General features: G+C 46.3%; 1 protein-coding gene across 3 annotated transcripts in view; it reads right to left on the bottom strand.

The window, feature by feature from the left end:
* Nucleotides 1-16,770, bottom strand: part of LOC146177741 (DNA polymerase theta-like) — a 159,225-nt gene that overhangs the window by 52,076 nt on the left and 90,379 nt on the right. For all 3 annotated transcript variants that reach the window (XM_084580568.1, XM_084580571.1, XM_084580569.1), the window contains exons 16-19: nucleotides 10,826-12,828; nucleotides 8,323-8,565; nucleotides 5,431-5,553; nucleotides 2,159-2,355 (exon numbers count right to left, since the gene is read on the bottom strand). In XM_084580568.1, the coding sequence (XP_084436694.1) occupies nucleotides 2,159-2,355; nucleotides 5,431-5,553; nucleotides 8,323-8,565; nucleotides 10,826-12,828 (2,566 nt within the window). The remainder of the gene's footprint in view (nucleotides 1-2,158; nucleotides 2,356-5,430; nucleotides 5,554-8,322; nucleotides 8,566-10,825; nucleotides 12,829-16,770) is intronic.

Here is a 16,770-nt window from a genome sequence, read left to right as displayed (position 1 = left end):
GTCGTCATCTTCGTCACTGCATGGAATGCCAGGCTGTGATGACGTTTCCTCCGCAATATCTTGAACCGTGCTGAGACCACAGGTGGCGAGGTCGTCGTCCGCGGTGACGAAATCGTCGACGCAACAGTCGACGTCAAGTTGATTCCAGACATCGATGGGAATCGGGTCTGGCACTTGCGAGGCAGTAGCCACAGCAGATTTGAAAACCCCACACTTCGCGAAACAATTGGCGATGGTCGTAGGAACGACGCGATCCCAGGCAATTGCAAGAAAATGCACAGCGTCCAGAAGAGTGATCTGGAGATTCGCGTCCTTCCTTTCAATCTTCGCGAGGAGGCGGCGCACCAACAAAGCTTTAAAATGGTGCTTAACATTCCTTATAATCCCAGCATCCAGTGGTTGCAAATGACTTGTTGCGTTCGGGGGCAGGAACACCACCTTAACACTCTGTAGTGTCATTTGTTTTGGATGGGCGGTGCACTGGTCCAGCAGCAAAACTATTTTTCTGTTGTGGCAAGACATCTTGCGGTCGAGGTACGTGACGAATTCCATAAACAAAGAAGACGTCATCCATGCTTTTTTGTTCGCCTTGTAGACGCAGGGCAATCGACCGGCTGCCTTAAAGCATCGGGGCTTTTGATATTTGCCAATGACTGTCAGCGGCATCTTTTCCGATCCGTCGGCGTTGCAACAAAACAAAACTGTGATACGTTGTTTGCTCTTTTGTCCGCCCCGGCAGGCATCGCCTTTAAAGCACAAACTTTTTTCGGGCTGGAGATTGTAAAACAGCCCTGCTTCATCTACATTAAAAACATCACGTGCCTCATATCCCGCTATGTAAGACGGCAGTGTGGTTGTCATCCAGTCTTCCACAGCGGAGGCATCGACCTTTTTTCCTTCGCCACAAACGGTCTTGTATGAAAGATTATGACGCACCTTGAACCGGTGAATCCATCCACCGGAGGCCTGAAAATCATCAATTCCAAGTGTGAGTGCGATGTCCGCTGCCTTCTCACGAAGCACTTTTCCGTCGATGTTGACGCCGGCCGCCGTGACGTCTCTGAACCACGTTAGAAGAACCTCTTCCAACTTCACATGGTGGGCAGTTTTGGCTTCTTTAGAATTCATCGCGAAGTGCTGCATATTCTGCATAATTTGGTCGCGCTGACCAATGATCGTTGACAACGTTGACAGCGGCAGGCCTAGCTCCTTGGCCATGTCAGTGCGCCTTTTCTTGGGCTCTTTGTCCACCTTATTTAAAATTTCCAATTTGTCTTTAAAGGTCAGCGCCTTTCTCTTCCGTGACATTGTAGTATGATGTATCTTTTCGCGTTGCTGAGATGATCACAAAACGACGCGCTATCAACGCGTTGTCAGCCTCAACAAACGAGAAAACGAAGCAACGTGTTGCCGCTGCAGCGGGGACTCCGGAAATCGAAGAGCGTGGCCTGCGGGGCGGCGGAGAAATGTGGAGAGGGCCGCAAGGCCGTGCGCACAACACCAGTAGCAGAAAGCAACAACGAGATAAAAAAAAAAAATGCGGGGGGGAGGGGAGAGAAAGAGAGAGCGGAAGGGGGGGGGGGGGGGGGGGGGGCAAGATATCGCTGCCTTCTTCGCCAACTTCGCTGCTGCCGCGGGTTGCCAAGCCGGTTTTTTCCTCGCTGTATTTTTTTTTTTCTTCTTTCGCGCGCGTGTACGTGATCCGTGCTATCAGTGCTGCGCCGCTGCGCACGCTTTTCTCGCTGTGCGTGTGTGCGTGGGCCTCGACCGGTCGTGATACTGAAGTTCGTATCACCCGTAGCGAAAAGAAAAAGTGTTCGGAACATCCGATTTTTTGCCCACTGAACGCAATGCAATTCGGCCGGGGAATTTTATGAATTCGTATCACACCGAATTTCGTATCAGCCGAGTTCGTATCACCGAGATTCTACTGAACAAATAGGCTGCACTGAGATGCTGTCCTCCTAATGCAGCGCCACTGTTTTAGTTGGCAACACAGCATTGCTTCTGCCCCTTGTTCTCTTTCACTGCACAGTGACTGCCCTGTTGGATTTCCTTGCTTTCCAACACTCGATACACGATAACCCTGAACGTCTGCCACAGCAGAAGAAAGTGGAGTGGAGGCAAAGGCAAGGTAGAAAAAAAGAAAGACAATTACTCGGGCCTTCACCACAGCGTCCACCTCCTTGGCCGAGTAGAGAGCAAAGCGCTGGCCAGCCAGCGACCAGGCATCGGTCTGGAGGGAGTGGAGGGCACGTTCGGATTCGGCCACTGTCTGCTGGGCACGGCCGGGGTCATAGCCAAATCCATTGAGATCCATCTTGCACAGCACACCATGGAACCGCACTTCGTGTTCTGCAGGGGAGGAGAGCTTGCAAATCAGCAATGCACATGTCTGCCACTACCACTCGTCCGATTCCCCGGTTAGTAAAGCTAATCGCTAATATGCAGGTACTGCCTGAGAAAAATCTTGTCTGGCTTGTGGAGCTGCTGTGACTGGTCAACAGCTGCATAGCAACGCATTGCCAAGGCAACAACAAGTCCTGCAGTATGCAGCTGCACTCACACAGGCGATCAACAAATGTGCGTCTCACTTCAGCAAACAATGCAAAGCAGGGTGACGGAAAAGCACAAGCTGTGCGCCATGTATGGCTTTCGCACAACATGAAAATTTGTGTCAAAATTGTATGCATTTTCTTCAGATACTATATATTTTTTACGCAATTTTGCAGGGCCATATCTGACTTGCATACAATCCATCTCTTGTGCTAAACCAGGCATTAGAGCTGCAAAAGCTGTTGACCCACTGCAGCACGCTTTTGTTTTTGAAAGCGTACATACAATTCATTGACTTATTGATGAATTGGTTAATGAACATATGCATGTGCCAAATACATGTGCAGACACAAAACTCCTTGCATGCAGAAAGTAGTGTAAGAAACTGCATACTCTGATGTGCACCTCTTTAGTTGGTGTCTATGAATAGATTATAACAGCATCTCGTTTGAAGCGGGGGGGGTGGCAGTTTCACCATGCTCGGCTTTTTCTTTCTTTTTTTTTGTATCTTAAAATGCTGTTAATTAGCCGGTAAATTATTTTGTCATTTTAATTACTACCTTTTTATTTCTACACTTTTGTCATCTTCCTGCTTTTCATCCACCAATCTTCCAATCAGTTTTTGCTAACTTGCACCGCAGAGTCATCCACCTGACCACAGTACATGTTTCTAATAGAAATTCCACAGCACAAAGCAATAACAAAGCCTGTCTGGAAACAACACAGCATTACTTTTGTGTGTGCACAGAATGGATGCCATACACAGCATGTGCACGGTTCAAAACTGGCTGTATCGTTGGACTGCCGAGCCCCTGGTCACTCACAGCTCTGGGAAGTTATATAGCATACTAACCCAAACTAGTCTCAACATGTCTTAAGAGGCCAGCCAGAGCTGCTTTTGCAGTTGGTGCTGTGTGAGTGCAGCTTTCTGGTGCTCGATTAATCATAGATTATTTCCTTTGCCCTGGATTTGTGAATGCACAACTCCTCACCTTGGGTGGGAGCATTCTACAAGTTTTGATGAAGTACAGGGTCTTGAATATTTGGGGGCTGGGATTTAAAAAATTCCTATGCAAAATCTACTACACCATTCGAGCTAAAATAACGTTCAAAAAGTAGCAAAATATCGTCTACGTTATCTGATAAGTGATTCAACATCGGTACTTGCCTAGATTTTCCGAAATCGAGAAAAAACTGCTCTCGGCGGCGTGCACAATTTTCGCAGAAGAGAGTCGAAAAGCTATTTTAACATGATGCGTCATCTGTCCAGCAGTGAGACAAGCTCCATCCCGGCCGTTGGTGCGCTTGCCTCGCTGCCCGGCAGATGACGCACCATGTTAAAATAGCTTTTCGACTCTCTTCTGCGAAAACTGTGCACGCCGCCGAGAGCAGTTTTTTCTCGATTTCGGAAAATCTAGGCAAGTACCGATGTTGAATCATTTATCAGATAACGTAGACGATATTTTGCTACTTTGTGAACGTTATTTCAGCTCGAATGGTGTAGTAGATTTTGCATAGGAATGTTTTAAATCCCAGCCCCCAAATATTCAAAACCCTGTAGAAGTGAATCCAATGAGAGAGGTGATTGGAAGCAACAGAGAGGAGAGCTGAAGAGGGATTATTTCAGTCTCAAAGTGAGCCTCATTAATCATGGCAAAATGACAAAGTTAGCTTTACCTTCTACGATGAACCCAACATTAAAATCAACGCACCGCTCTTCTAGTGTACACAACGACAAACTGTGGCGCCATTTCTGAGTAGTGCTCACGTGATGCTGGAAAGGGAAACATGCGCGCAACTCCGAGACTTTTAAATGCATCTTAAGCCGTCTAGTTTTCATTGTTATAGCATTCCGGCCCTTTTTACATGCCATGTTAAGCATTAACTTGGCTTTTCGCTAACAAAGCACCTCGTCGTGAATGTGCCATCGTCTCTCGCCATTTCCCTGCCCAGAGGCCACTGGCTCTGGGACAGAAGACACAGTTTCTGAGATTTTGGCACTATGCGTGGTTCACAAAGGACAAGATTCAATCACACAACAATGAACCTGCTATGCCAACGGTCAGAGTCACCAGTTCACCAACTGCCAGTGGAAAGATGGTTTGCATCGAACAAGTGTCGAGCTGTGCGCAACTTCCAGCCATGTTGATGCGATAGAACACAAATGCAGGCTAATCAGTTTCCACCCGTGCCGAAGCAGTGGCATTTAACTGCTCTCTTGAAACATTTTAGGCAAATAAGGAATGTCAATGATGTCAGGACATCCAGAATATAACGGTAAAAAAACACGGGACTAAAATCGTGGCACAAGGTGATTAACAAAAGTAGCGGAGAGGGGCATTCATGAAAAAGATTAAACATTTACCCTGCCTCTGAGAAATTCCAATTCTTTTTGCGACAAGCACAGGGAGGGTGCACTCACACATTGCTCATTTGCGCTGTGGATTTTTTTTTACCGTTATATTTTAATGCTTTTACTTGCCTTTTGGCTATGTATATATCTGGTTTTACCAGTTTTACTTTCCGTCCTGGCCTCTTACACCGTGGTTTTTATCGCTTTTAGTCTTTTCGGCCTTTCACCTTTTTATCGTTTTTACTCTTGGACGTGACTACACTGTTTCGGTGATTGTGCAGGATCGCATTTGGCCACACCCCTCTCTTTGTACTTTATATATGTGTCCTGCTTCGGAATAAAATTTCAGTTGTTAGTCAGCGCCTGTGTCTTTGTCTCCTTTCCTTCGTGTTTCGTCCCGTTCCTTGCGCTGTTTTATTTCATTACGTTTGTCACTATTTTCTTCTCTCACAGTTGATAGCCGCATATACATTCAAGGTGAACAAGAGTGTTGCACAAGGATTGCACTGTAGGATACTCACCCCTGTACATGGCGTACATGCCGGCCTTCTTGAGTGCCAATGTCAGGGGCTTCTGGAGGTGCAGCACCAGCACCGCCAACCTGGCAGAGGCTTCTTCCGCGCTGCTACCCATTCCGCTCAGGCCTGCAGTTGGCACAATAAATTTCACTATAGATAGAGGACTGAGCCCCAAGACTACCCAGTGCACCAAAATAGTGATGCCACGAATGTGCGGTGCTCTGACAATTTGCTGGTGGATTTTTATGTCTTGCCTACAGCCTTCCACAATATGACTGGATTGTATCATATAAATGAGTGGGTGTGCTTGAATAAGGCTGTTGTAAATGGCACTGGTCCCACTGTTTTCATGTCTTCTTTGTCCCTGTCTCTCATGCACCATCCTTGGAATCGGTTGCAGCCATGACCAACTAGCCCAAAGAAAAGTCCTCCTTGAATGGTACAGAAAAGTTACGAAGGTACTATTGCATGTATAAGCCCACATTTTAAAAGGAAAATATAAGAAGGGATACAGCATCTCATAGTTCATTTGCATGTGTGCCATACAAACGCAACAACCACATACTACAAGGTTAACTTCTTCCAAACCGGACAATAAAAAAAAAAAAAATCTGTTTTTGATTCGTGCCAACATGGCTGCACACAATGAGTGCTCTAGTTACCCTAACTTCGAGATAGTGTCCAATGAGTCTTTTTTGCAGCGACCTTGCATAGCACACATACTTTGCTAGATTAAAGAGAAAAAAAAAAGGTCTGTCAGTGTATTTTTGCTCAAAGCATGACACAAACTGATGGCCCTTAATTAGCTTCAGGTGTTAGAGGGTTGTGTTGCAATAAGTACAATGAGCTGGGTTAGTTGGAATGGACTTATTCTTGGAAATATTTGCACAATATGAGCAGAATTCAGTTATGGTCAACGTTACTAGAATAGACAGTGCGAAGTGGGCCCAAACAATCGCCGCTCCGACGTGAGTTGATTGCAAAGTGACCGCAGCACCCCTCTCTCCCCCCACTGCAGTAGATGAGTGAGGCCATTGAGCTAATGCACAAGCGGAAATTAAAAAAAAAAAACTACTAGCCCTCTTCTTTCAGCAATGAATGCAACAGAAAATAAAATTGCATTTGCACTTTTAAGACACTTTTGTACGCATATGAAAGCCACCGCCGTCTGAAGCAAGGAGGTTGCAGACGCGGCTCAAGCGTACTCTTGCCTGCTTGAGATACGTCTGCAAACGCGGCACCGTTTCATGCGTAAAAAGATGTGTTTAAAAAACGCAAACAGAATTTTATTTTCTGTTGCATTGCTGAAAGAAGAGGGTTGGTTGGTTGGTTGGTTGGTTCACAGGAAGGGAAAGGCGCAGTATCTGTCACACTTGTTTCTGTGGACACCTGAACCGCACCATAAGGGAAAGGAAGAGGGTGGGAGTGAAAGTGGATAGAGAGAGAGAGGAGCCGTAGTGGAGGGCTACGGAGTAATTTCGACCACCTGGAAATCTTTAACGTGCGCTGACATCGCACAGCACACGGACGCCTTTTCATTTCGCCTCCATCGAAATGCAGCCGCTGAGGTCGGGTTCGAACCCGGGTACTCCGGCACAGTAGTCGGGCGTCTTACCACTGCACCACCCCGGCGGGGCAAAGAAGAAGGTTAGTAGTATTTTCAAATTTCCGCCTGTGCATTAGCTCAATGGCCTCACCCATCTACTGCAGCGAGGGAGAGGGGCGCTGCGGTCGCTTTGCGAACAACTCACGCCGGACCGGCAATCGTTTTGGCCCACTTCGCACCGCGCAGTTTTGCAACTGTCTCTATCTAAGAACGTTGCTTATGGTTTCAGTTTCAGGCCACCTCTGCCACCGTGAGAAACATAAACGCCACATCCACACGTTGTGCAAAATACAAAAAGTTTGTCTTTTCGCACTGTAATGAGACACAAAAATTCAGAAGTATGAGACAGCAAAAGCTTCGGCAAATATCTTTTCCCAGGCTTTCATAGTGCACGACTTCAAGCACATGAAAATTCTAGCTTTGCACTGTGTACCACATGGCCTGGATAAGCCTAAACAAACACACAAGCAGTTGCAACAACAAACATGAAATGCAACCACCCACAGCTGCTTTGGCTTTGGCTCAATTTGGGTTTAAATGGCTGTCCAGCCAATACATGGGCAGACGCAACTTTTTGGGTGATATAGGGACATGGTTGTAAGATAGGAAAGTTCAGCCAAAGAGTGGATGTTTCCCAGACGAATCGGAAGTGTTGGTAGGTACGTACAACACCAAGTAAAAAATACGCAGCAAGAGAAGACAGCTGCGTAATCGCTTGCTTTGCTATATTTAACATGCCACCAATGCTTGTACATGGTTGTACTACCTTGCAATATGATACTGTGTTTTTCCATCAGAATTTTGCCCCCTGCAATCATGCACTAAATACTTGAGTGAAAATTTCCGCCAAAAAAAACGACCATGCCTTATTTCTGGAGCATCCAGCTGTAGCCACCCCACTGTTGCCAACTGTGATACCTGTTGACTACTGAGATGGCTGCCATTTTAGGGGGATTGAGAGCAAGAAGAGAAGCACAAAGGATATATCAGTTCAGCAGATGAGCTCGCTAGATATGAAGGTCTCTTTTGTCAAGAACAATTCTGCAGTCACTTACGTGGACAGCATGTCTTTATGACTTGGGTTTTATCTTTTTTCATCTTGTATTGATCGCATACCTTTCATGTGCCTACAGGATTGTTATCTCAGTAACCGCAATATGGCTTCTGTTGCATGCCCCTGCACTTGCCTGAATCAGCTATAATTAACCTATTTCCAACTCGCGTCACCAACTTGCTTCTACCAGGCTGTGGCCGACTGATCCCCAGCCAATTACCGTGCTGTCCCTCACCTTCGAGCAGGGGCTCGAGATGGGGAGCCCACTCGGCGACCATGTCTGCCAGTGAATCCTCTGCCCGGCTGGGGTCTAGAAGCCAGTGGGCCATGCGTGGCTCCTCCCAGCCAAGACGAGCCGGATCGAGACCACATGGCCTGGCCAGGAAGCGCAGAGTCTGCGACACGTCCGGCACCACCACTCGCTTGGCCGCAGCCAGCCGTCGCGAAAGCAGCTCCAACAGCCGAGGCGCAGCGCTCTCTGCGCGATATCAAGTTCCCTCGATTTCGGCAAAGGCGCAACTCAAGTGTTTCCCATGATCGGTAACCACACTACATCAACCGTCTGCCAGCACAATTTTTTCTCACATAACTACGTGGACTATGCTCAGAATTTGCACTTGCTGTTAATAATGGCTCACTAAAAGCACATATTTTTGCACAGCGTTTTCGAGAGGTGAGACAAGGAAATGTAGATGCATCTAAAATTGAGAATGACCCCTCCTGTAACCTAAACTACCCTGAGAAAGGGCCAGAAAAAAATGAAGCCTGCTTGAAAAAGTATAGAAAAAGTTGATGCACTAATACTATCCAAGTGAATGGCAGTCCTTAAGAAACCCATGTAGCATCATTAAGTGCAGCAGGGCCTCGGACATGTGAATACTCACAGTCTCCCATGCAGCAGTGGCCACCGTAACCGGACATGTTGTGATTCCTCTGCTACTTGTTTCATTTTTTCCTTTTTTTTTTCCTACTTCAACCAGCTCTTTCACACCCTCTCTCCAATAGACTGCGCGACCACATCCAAAAAGCCACTGAAAAGTTGGCCTATCCCAGCAGCTCATGAGTGTAATGGCGAATATCACTGTAGTTATCATGAGGAGCAGTGAGAAGAAAAAGTTTGTTAATATTCGTATGTTAGTCCCAAATAAGCAACGCAAGATGTGTTCTGTCATTTGACGAAATGAGAAAAAGAGAAAAGCCGTGTGACATTTGTGCAAAGTACAGTGCTTGCATTCTGATTTCTGGAGAATTTTCACATCCCGCCTTTGTATGAAAAGTTTGAACAGGCTGGCAACTACAGCTAATACTTCAAAATTTCAGCGCTTTCTACACGACAGAACCACTTTGTGACACACACTTTTCACAGAGTGGAAATGCTTACCTATGTTGACAAAAGATAAAATAAGATGAAAAGAAAATTTTATAGTTTATTACTACCACCAGTCTTGGTACACTACAAAATTTAAGCCAGCCAGTTTCCGGAACAACAGCACAACATATCAACTATCATACTGCACCTTTTCTTCGTGGCTAACATGGCACAAACACCTCTTATGCATCACAGCCATCATTAGTTTGATGAAATTGAAATCAAAGCAGCATTGTGAAGAAACACAATTACAAATCATTTAACTCCCATACACAAGAGCACATAGTATAGTGTCATGTATTCTATTTCCTTCTGCATTAGAATACAGTGAAGAAAGCATGCAATTAAATTTAATTGTGTACAGTTTTTATACATATAGGCCCCTAAACTTACCACATTCATATGTGTTTTACCTTCAAAATATGCTAGCCTATTTGTTCCATGCGTCGTGCTCTTCTGCAAGCATCAGCTTTGCACTTGTACGTTGCACTAAGCCTATTCCTTCGCAGCATGCAACACCACTGGAATCTATTGCACAGTAAAATATCCACTCATCGACTTTCACCTGAAGTGCATGAGATTTTTTTCCCTCCACCAAGCCAACAAAAATGTTAAAGGTTGACCACTCTATATTCAATTTAAGGTGTCAGATAGAAAACTTTGATGGCACACGGACATCGAGTCCTGTGGTGCAAGGAAATCAGTTCTTTTTCAGTGTATGTATGCATTTCTAATTACTGAGCAGTAAGATGGAACAAGAACAAAGTTGTTATCCAAGGGGAACAACAACCAAGTTGTTATCAATGCTTTAGGCAGTTTAGGTAACACAGATACAACCGTGTTATCAATGCTTTGAGCAGATTAGATAGGACAAAACAACAACCAAGTTTTTATCAGTGCTTTAAACAGATTACATAGGACAGAGCAACCACCAAGTTTTTATTATATGATTTAGGCAGTTTAGATAAGACATACAACAACCAAGCTGTTATCAATGCTCTAAGCAAATTACATAGGCCAAAACAATAACAAAGTTTATCAATGCTTTAGGCAGCTTAGGTAACACAGGTACAACAGCCATGTTGCTATCAATGCTTTGAGCAGATTAGATAGGATAAAACAACAACCAAGTTTTTATCAGTGCTTTAAACAGATTACATAGGACAGAGCAACAACCAAATTTTTATCAATGATTTAGGCAGTTTAGGTAAGACAGAACAACAACCAAGCTGTTATCAATGCTCTAAGCAGATTAGATAGGACAGAGCAACAACCAAGTTTCTTATGAATGCTTTTGGCAGATTAGCTAAGACATACAGCAACGAGTTTGGCATCAATACTTTGAGCAGTTCAGAGGAAACCTACTTACCAAGGGACAGGAAGTGAGCCTTGTAGTCCTCCCAGCAGACAGCGATGCCCACGAGACACTTCCCGTCTGCAACGATGGGAGGACTGTCACGCAGCTTTGCAACAAGCCGCGTGCTCCTCCTAAGCCCAATGGAGGGCTCTGTCTCCATGTGTACCCGTGCAGCCACAGAAAGTGAAAAATGTCTCCACTTTTCCCAATCGCGTATGAAGTCCTCCGCACATTCCATTTTCTTCCATGTGAAGCCCTCTCGCACTCGATCTGCCAATGAGTCCAGTGAGAGGTCACTGTCCTCCGTCGACGAGAACAGCTCGCCGTCAGAGGTACTCCTCTTGAGGATTTTGTTCGGAGACCCCGAAGATCCGCTGCTGCTTCGTTTACTGGTGGGGCTGCTTGCTGCCGACTTAGGGACATCGTTGTTGCCCGGGGAACTGAACAACTCTGAAAGTGTCGAGCTTCCGAGAGAACAGGCGGCACTCGAAATGTCAACGGCGCCAATTATGGGCGACGGTGATTTTTGTGGAGGTGTAACATTCTTAACCAGAACGCTGTTTGGAACATTACCACAGTTTGCATCACCTGCCAAACTGCTTGCAGCAGTCTCTGCAATGCCACCAGTTCTGCATGTAATGCCATCCATGGCTTTCAGGGTCTGGCTGTCTAAGACAAAACTCCCACTGAACCTGTAAGAATCCCTTTTTGGAGGCAGCGGAGGGGAAGCAGCAATTGCTTGGCCAGTAGATTTGCAAGCCATTGATGGTCGCCTGCTCCTGAGCAGCGTCAAGGGAGGGCTCTTTCTCCCTTTGCTCGCTCTTGGTACCACAGTGTCTGGAAAAAAACTGCAGCTGCTGGCAAAATCAAAAGAGTTGCCGATTTCTACAACGTCTTGCGGGCTCACTGCATTCGGAAATGCCTCTTTGCCGTTTGCGCAAGAGTCGCGAGCCTGTGATCGTAGAACTCTGTCATTACTCGATACAACAAATGGTGGCGATACTTTGAGAGTTGTGCAAGAAGGTTTCTGCACAGAATTTTTCACTCCCGAATTTCTAGCCCGTAAATGCCTTCCGCCTCTTTTACCAAGTGTGTGGGCCTTGCGCGATGACGACATGTTTTCTTTGCCAATTTTCGACCCCTCTGATTCAACAGCAAAACTTCCACTCAGCCTGTAAAACATCTCCATCGGTGAATCACCGCCAGTACTGTTTGTATCCGAGGGTGTCCTGTCCTGCTTGCCAGTTTCTTTTGCCCTCGACAAAGTAAGCGGTGAGCCGTTAGCATCCCATTGTGAAATGGCGTCTTCCAGATTTCCATTGCTAGCATCCTTGGGCACGACCGGCGAACTTATTGACTTTCGGTGCGCTTCCTTCGGTGACTTCTCTGGTGGAATGGGCAGACTACCAAGGATTCCATCCAACGTGAGGCGCTCCTCGTCGTCAGAATCGTGTGTTTCTGCTTCAATATGAGCAACAGTTCCACCTGGTGGCAAAGATGGCCACGGAAGTGACAATGAAACCGGCATTCCTTGCGTACCCTTTTCATGTTTATTGCTATTTTCGGAGCCTTCACTAGCCGCTTCCTTTGGTGATTTGGATGAAGCTGGGCCCCTTTGTTTTCCAGGCAAAGCGTGTGGAGACGTGGCAGTCTTGAGTGGTTTAGGTGAAATCACTGCACGTTGAGTCGATAGGATACCATTCAGATAGGGTCTCGCGCTAGGATTTGGCCCCTCAGTGTCCGCAACCACATTTGCTGAATTGACAATCTGGCTGCCTTTGTCATCATTCAGTTTCTTCGATTTCTGAAGTCTGCTACTGTCCTCTGAAATGTCAGCTTGCGTCTTCTGTGGTAACACAGCTGTGCTGCGTGCGGCCACTCTGTCACCCCAGGCAACGTGAGCAGCACCCAGGGACCCTTCTACCACGGCTCGTGCCTCCCGCACCAAGATGTCCGCCAGCTGCGTGGTGGTGACCATGCCATGGGCGGGCAGATGCCAACAGCGAGACTCACCCCTGCAGTTCAAATAGGGAGGCAAGATAAGAAGTAGCACCAGGACTGTGGTAGAGACCAGCTGGTAAACAAAGGAACCGCTGGTAGCTGGGAAATCGACAGGGAAGATGAAATTTATGACAACACAAAATGGGGCAAGGGTGGTAGGAAGGCCTCTCTACGCTAGACAACAAGCAGACTTGTCTTTCCACTCATTTCACTTCAGCATCTCTCATAGCCTGAGTCGCTTTGGGACGTTAAACCCAACATACCAAACCATTTCATTTCACATCCAACCACCAGGTTATTCTATAATCCTGCGATATAGCTAGAAAATCCTGCACCAAATTTCAAGGTAAGGACATTGGACATAAAACAGAATGTGTGAGCTGCGACTCAACTGCGTCTCGCATCACTGCCCAGTTGGGTCGTGCAGAAATTGGGTGTGGCACACTTCGAATACCCCAAATGCTGGTCATTTGCATGAAGGGATGATGTCGCAGTTTTCCACATGCTTTGTATAAGCTGGTGATGCTACCTGCTATAATGCGTGGCCCCTTTGTCCAGAGCCAGTTATTCCCGTATGGCCCAGGAAGCGAGTCCTTCTAGCAGCCACTGAAAGTGAGCAGTCATTCCCCATATTACTCAGTACATACCATTATAATGCTGTGTTTGTCAAACACTGTTCCAAATCTACCTCAGCACGGTAGAGCACTCGAAGAAATTAAGCTCTGCAAAAAGGGCTATCGCATCCAATCTTCCAGCTTTTCTTTTTTCTATTGTGAAAATGACGAAATTTTTTCCGGCCAGATAGGTATGTGCACACCATGGTACATGAAAGCCCTCGTGCAACTTCAGTTCTTTCCTTATTTTATTCTTTCAGCCCAAATAATCAAGGTAAAAAGAAAGTTAAATACAGTTTCAAATGTAAAAATTCCTAAGTGGCTGGGGACACACACCCTTAGTATGTGGAGTTCATGAAAAGAGCCTCAAGAATAGAGCAGTGATGAACCTTGTAGGGGCAAAAAGATAAATAAAACAGGCTCGAAAACTGGTTTTGCTAGCCCACCCTACTGAAGTAAAACATCATTAACTTGTTTGGCTTTGGTTTGTGGGGTTTAACGTCCCAAAGCGACTCAGAGATGCCATAGTGGTGAACTCCAGAAATTTCAACCACCTGGGGTTCTTTAATGTGAACTGATACAGTCGAAAACGGTTATATCGAACCCGGATATATCGAATTTTGGTTATATCGAACTCACGGAATATCCCCTTGAAAATCCCATGTAAAAGTATAGGAAAGCCGCGTCATATATCGAACTCAATTTCGCCGGTCGTTCGATATATCGAACTCCGCACCACGCACTGGAAAGTGTGCCTTCCCCAAAGACGATCGCATCACCCTTGGCCATTTGCCGCATAACGTTTTCAAGCCACGCGCGGAAGGAATGAGAGGGACAGTTCTGGACAGCGTCGCGCGCATCTGCAGTTATCGTTTCCCGTGCGCCAACACATGACGTTTGCAAGCCATGTGTGTGGGTGTGCCCATTCTTTTGCCGAGCTCTCTCCTTCAGCACGCGCTACGCATGCGCCAAGCCAGCTCAGCCCGTTTTCAGACAGACGTGGGACGCTTTCTCCAGAGTGTGTTGCGAACCCTCTGCGCGCGGCGGCTGACGTGGCTATGGCGCCTGCGGACGTTAAGAAGCGGCAGCTCTGTGTTGTTTTTTTTTTGCGAGAGTCATTCTTTCCTATCGTTGTGCTGTACGCGCGACGTAGCGTGATATGGCGGCTGTGGACGTTAAGTTAAGAAGCGGCAGGCTTTTTTTTTTTTTTGGCAGGAGCAGTTTATCTTTGCATGTATGAATCAACGGAAGCACACCGTCAGCTGCTGCGATCATGATGCCCGCCCCAAGCGCGGCGTGATGAATCGAACCAGGCTTGCGCAATCAAGCCATCACGGGCACTCTGCCAAGTTCGCTCCCCGCCACCAGAGGAGCTATAAAAAGATAAACGCACCCTGACGCTATCTCTGCGCAAGATCTTGGCACGCTGCCAAGAAATGAGCTGTGGATGCGACGACCGAAACGGAGTGATGCGCGCCATCGACATGCAAGCGAATACGCTCACGATTTTCTGCCGCAGCGACACAGAAACCTTGTTTTGAGCTGCCGCGGTGGCTCGAGCGGCCAGCGGGACGCAGTTCAAACAAGTTGGAAATTTTTCGCTCTGTCGCTGCCGCTCGTCGCTGAGATCGCTCAATCGCTTGCATGTGAGCGAGCTGGCCTTAACGCATTTTTTTTTTTTCAAATTCTCGGGTGCAAAAGTGGAGAGTGGGTTCTTTATGCGAGTGGGTTGATTACGCGGCAAATACGGTATCGTTTTTTCGCATCGTAAGTGCCGTCACAAGCAAATTTCTGTATATCGAATTATCGATATATCGAACTTTTTCGCGATCCCCTTCAAGTTCGATATATCCGGGTTCGACTGTATTACACAGCACAAGGGTACTTTGCTTTTCGCCTCCATCGAAAAGCAGCCGCCAAGGTCAGGATTCGATCCCGCATCCTTAAGAATGACAGTCGAGCGCTCTAACCATTGTGTAACCCCAGCGGAGCTCTTTGAATTGGGTATTTAGACACTCTGCAATGTAGTGCGGTTTCCATTAATATACATTCTTAATTAGAGCATCAAAAACCGCAAAATCTTATTAATTCGGCCTTCAAGAGACCAGAAAAATGCTCAAATTACCAAATGGTCCTAAAAAAAAAAGTAACCAGAAAACCATTAGCAGCACAGTAATTCTATCTAATGAGCACCTCGCACAATGGTTGCCTGCATTTGCAATCAAACCCAAGTGAGATCAACATTCTGTTCTAGTTTCACGAGATTCTTTGCCCACACTGTGGCTCTAATACTGATAATCATGAACATGTAACTCACAATGAAAATAAGATGATTGGTTGATTGATTGATTGATTGATTGATTGATTGAATGACTGATTGATTAACTGTTAGGAGTATGGGTCATGGATTGTAACTCGACGCAGCCTTCCACTCAAATTAACTGGAGTGAGCCTGTTCATGTCCGAATTAATGGGCGTAAGACTTGCATTGAAAGCTGGTGCCATCTATGGGCGCTTTTGGTAATTAAATGTGGCACACAATTTCATTACAATCAAAAACAGATTTTTTTCTTGATTTCCAACATTGAAAATGGGCAGTTGTAGCAAACTATGTCTCAACTAACAAATCTGTTCTGTAAAGAAAACAAAGCCAATAAGTGCCAGAGAAGAATGCATTGCAGTATGTATGGAGAGAACGCACGTTTCAGCTCCGCAGCTTACACGTCATTGGCGGAAAAAGAAGTCATGGAATATAAGTGGGTAACAGCTACAAGACGAGGCAGGATACAAACACACATGACAGGACAGGTGATATTTCGTGGTTTTTTTCAAGTGCTTTGCTTTGCACACTGTGTAGGGGAATCGTAGTGCCTCCGCAGCTCTATTCACAGTGCCACACAGTAGCTGTGATGCCTGTTCATAAACAGCTCCGTCGCATTCTGAGGAAGCTTCACCACGCAGATAACGTGGTGAAGCATCCTCACCGCGAAGGTTCAGCATACTCTGAAGAGCAGACGATGCAGAAGAGTATGAATAGGCATTACAAAGTCACACCTCAAAATAAATAAAACGACTGGCCAATGAGCACGCCCGATGCCAGAGGCAGGATGGCGCGAATTTAAGAGAAGGGAAACAAACTATGCCGCTGAACTGTATTTCAGCAACGGGAGGCGTCCACTCGTCGTCGTGCCTACATAGCCTGCCACTGTTTCATGCTATACAGTGAACCCTTTTATAATAAGGTCGCACACCTTCGCACATAACTTCATCTGTCACAATGCTGCTGGATACTCTCCTTACCTATCCTCCTTTTGGACGAGATTCAGTGCTTCCCTTCGACAC

This window comes from Amblyomma maculatum, chromosome 10 (genome assembly GCF_055883805.1).
Source record: "Amblyomma maculatum isolate TAMU_Amacu chromosome 10, ASM5588380v1, whole genome shotgun sequence".
In the NCBI taxonomy this organism is placed as follows: Eukaryota; Metazoa; Arthropoda; class Arachnida; order Ixodida; family Ixodidae; genus Amblyomma; species Amblyomma maculatum.
The sequence above is the reverse complement of the archived record's forward strand: the minus strand, read 5'-3'. Positions and strand labels throughout refer to the sequence as shown.